This window comes from Pinus tabuliformis, chromosome 3_1 (genome assembly GCF_031772625.1).
Source record: "Pinus tabuliformis cultivar Carrire ecotype Pingquan chromosome 3_1, CPIR1, whole genome shotgun sequence".
NCBI classification, from domain to species: domain Eukaryota; kingdom Viridiplantae; phylum Streptophyta; class Pinopsida; order Pinales; family Pinaceae; genus Pinus; species Pinus tabuliformis.
Genome location: NC_142301.1, coordinates 714712677 through 714715609, shown reverse-complemented (window position 1 = coordinate 714715609; position 2933 = coordinate 714712677). Strand labels below are relative to the sequence as shown.

Below are 2933 nucleotides of genomic sequence, written 5' to 3'. Positions count from 1 at the left end.
CTTGATCACGATGCTTCTAACATCAACCTCTTTCTATGAAAAAATATTATAGTTTTTGCATCTCCATATGCCCCATATAATGTAAAAGGGCAAAGAACAATGTTCATTATGTGTCCCAAACTAATATTTAAGACAATCCTCCAACGAAATATTTACCCAAAGCGATGTTATGCAAAGAGAATGTAAAACCCCACTCCATACCATTGTAGCAAAGGGACAATCCAGGAATAAATGTCTCACTTCATTTGCAACATTCATACATAAAGAGCATAAGCTAAGGCCAATGAACCCCCTATGAAAAAGATTATCCCATGTAAGAATTTTGTTGTGGAGGGACAACCAATAGAAACACTTTAATGTCTGTGGGATCTTCGAAGGCCAGGGTTTTTGGAACCATAACCTATAAACTAGTGAATTTCATGTCAAAGACAGACTATAATAAATCTCCTTAGCCACAATCCGACCCCTTTTTATTTGACCATCCCATATCAACTTATCCACCTACTTGGAAATTCTGATACCTGTGGCACATAACTGAGAGATGCAATTTTCCCATTTCAGTCCTAAATATCCTATAAAAACTATCTCCTCCATCCATAGCGAAGAATGAAAAATAGTAAAATAATCCTGAACAATGGAAATATGGTTAAGAAAGAAAAAACCTCTTTCATGTAGATGATGAAGAAGAGGAACAAATAATGAGAAGTTGCCCTCAAATCCTTTGATGGCGTCTAGTCCCATCTCAATTTGTGAACCAAACCCAACATCCTAACTTAGGCCCCTCAAAAGCCAATAAATTTTTTCAGCATGCTACACCCTATGAAAGAAGAACTACTCTTTTGAACTGCTCCTTCCTTAATCTATACTTCATAATCATGGTAATTCAAGTATTTTCCTATGATGATTTGCAACCATATGTTATTACCAGATAGCCCTCTCCAAAGACTCTTTATAATCAGGTTTTAGTATCAAGGATGCTCCATCCACCTCCCTCAACCACTCTACCAATGGTTGACATACAAACCAGATGAATTTTCTTGAACTGATTACGACCAGACCACAAAAATCTTGCCATGGTGGAATCAATCAACTATGGATGACCTCATTATGCTTAGGATCATTATGGAGGAGTGGAACAATAATGATATTAATCCTCTTTTTCATTTCATTACTTTTAGAAAAGATTTTGACACTATGTCTTCCAATTTTAGGATCATTGAGGGATGGTTGAAAGAGATAAATTGTAATAGAGACATCGATCAAGGTTATTCCCTATTCGATATTCTTTTTGACATATACATTGACGAGTTAGAAGAGTTTTGGAGGATTTTGGTTATTCTTGTAGGATTCTTGCAGGTATAGACATCATCTTTGTTCTTTATGCTCATGATATTGTTCCTAATAGAAGGAGTCAGTATGAGCCTGGTAAGCATCTAAAAATCCTCAAGAACTTCCTCTTCTATCTAGATATGACCATGAGTCCTACAAAAATAAAGATTATGATAAATTAAATCTAAAAACATCACCTATAATACTTTCATATCACAACAATATCTTAATAGAAATGTCTTCCTACAAATATCTCAGAATCAATCTTCACCACCAACCAAATTCAAATCATAGCATGTAGAAAAGTAGAAATCTTATTTGATCTTCTTGATAAGAACACCAGAGTTCGTCATAGGTACCTATATAAAAAAAAACACAACCAGACAGGAAGGTAGTGGAAGCTTAGTTTTTCAGAAGTCAATCGAAAATCATAGCATGTAGAAAAGTATAAATCAATAGTAGAAATCTTATTTGATCTTCTTGATAAGAACACCAGAGTTCGTCATAGGTACCTATATAAAAAAAAACACAACCAGACAGGAAGGTAGTGGAAGCTTAGTTTTTCAGAAGTCAATCGATGTAATTTTCCGGTTTTACGGATTATTACGTGTTAATTTTTTATAATGCGTTGGCCATAATTGTTTGAGAATAGTAAGCAGTGAGCGTGATCGCTATAATTGTAAACTCCGATGTGGTAGGTGCATAATTCGCAGTTCAAATCCAGAGCAGGAAACTGTCCTGAAGAGAAACGAATAGAGTTTGACAATATTGTCCTGAATATGATGAATCAAAATCCTTGTCAATGTACCATTTCCTGAACAGGGTCATGTTAACGCTGCTGGGTATTAGGGGAGTTTTTTTCACTTTCATCAATACCGAGTGGATACACAAACGCGTGGTGGAAGCTTCAAGGAAAGTTAGATCTCCTGTTTCCAAAGAAGATCTTCACTCGGAGCAAAAAGGATGGAGAATTCGGTTTCTGTCTATTCCTGATGGTTTACCAGACAACCATGGCCGCACCTCCAGCGCCATCGACTTACTTCTTTCTCTGCAAAAGTTAGGCCCGGCGTTGGAGGACCTCCTTACCAGTGCTCATGAAAAATCACCCTCATTTCCACCCATCAAGTTCATCATCACAGACCCCTATATGTCCTGCACGGAGGAAGTCGCAAGCAATATGAAAGTGCCCAGGGTTATCTTCTGGCCTCTATGTGCAGCCGCCTCCATTTCTCAACGCTACGCCAGCTTGCTAGCTTCTCAGGGACATATTCCAGCAAATGGTATGTCTCTCCATTTCCACTGTAGAGAGTATAGATTTTCTCAATGCTACATGAACATTCTGTGTGACTTACATATTACTCTTTTTCCTTCTTTTTTACAGTTCAATTTAAGTAGACTCAAATTATATATATATATATATTTTAATTTTATAAGTTTTCTTCGGTGAAGTGGAGATGTTTTTTTTTTTTTTTTTTTTAAATAATTTATAAAAATTTAAGAATGATTGTAAAATACTGATTATGTAACACTTCAGATTTTATGAAAATACTGATTATGTGACACTTCGTTTCGTGTTTGTTGTCGAGTAAATCATCCATGATATA

The 2933-nt window shown here is 35.9% G+C and overlaps 1 protein-coding gene across 1 annotated transcript; it reads left to right on the top strand.

The window, feature by feature from the left end:
• Positions 1–2155: 2155 nt before the first annotated feature.
• Positions 2156–2724, top strand: LOC149189251 (UDP-glycosyltransferase 85A7-like). Its single transcript, XM_089410166.1, has 2 exons — positions 2156–2609; positions 2711–2724. Exons 1-2 carry the CDS (start codon positions 2156–2158, stop codon positions 2722–2724), a joined length of 468 nt encoding a protein of 155 aa, XP_089266292.1.
• The last annotated feature ends 209 nt before the right edge of the window (positions 2725–2933 follow it).

Excerpts from the sequence above, each read along its gene's own strand:
- LOC149189251 (XM_089410166.1), top strand. The coding sequence starts at position 2,156 with ATGTTAACGCTGCTGGGTATTAGGGGAGTTTTTTTCACTTTCATCAAT.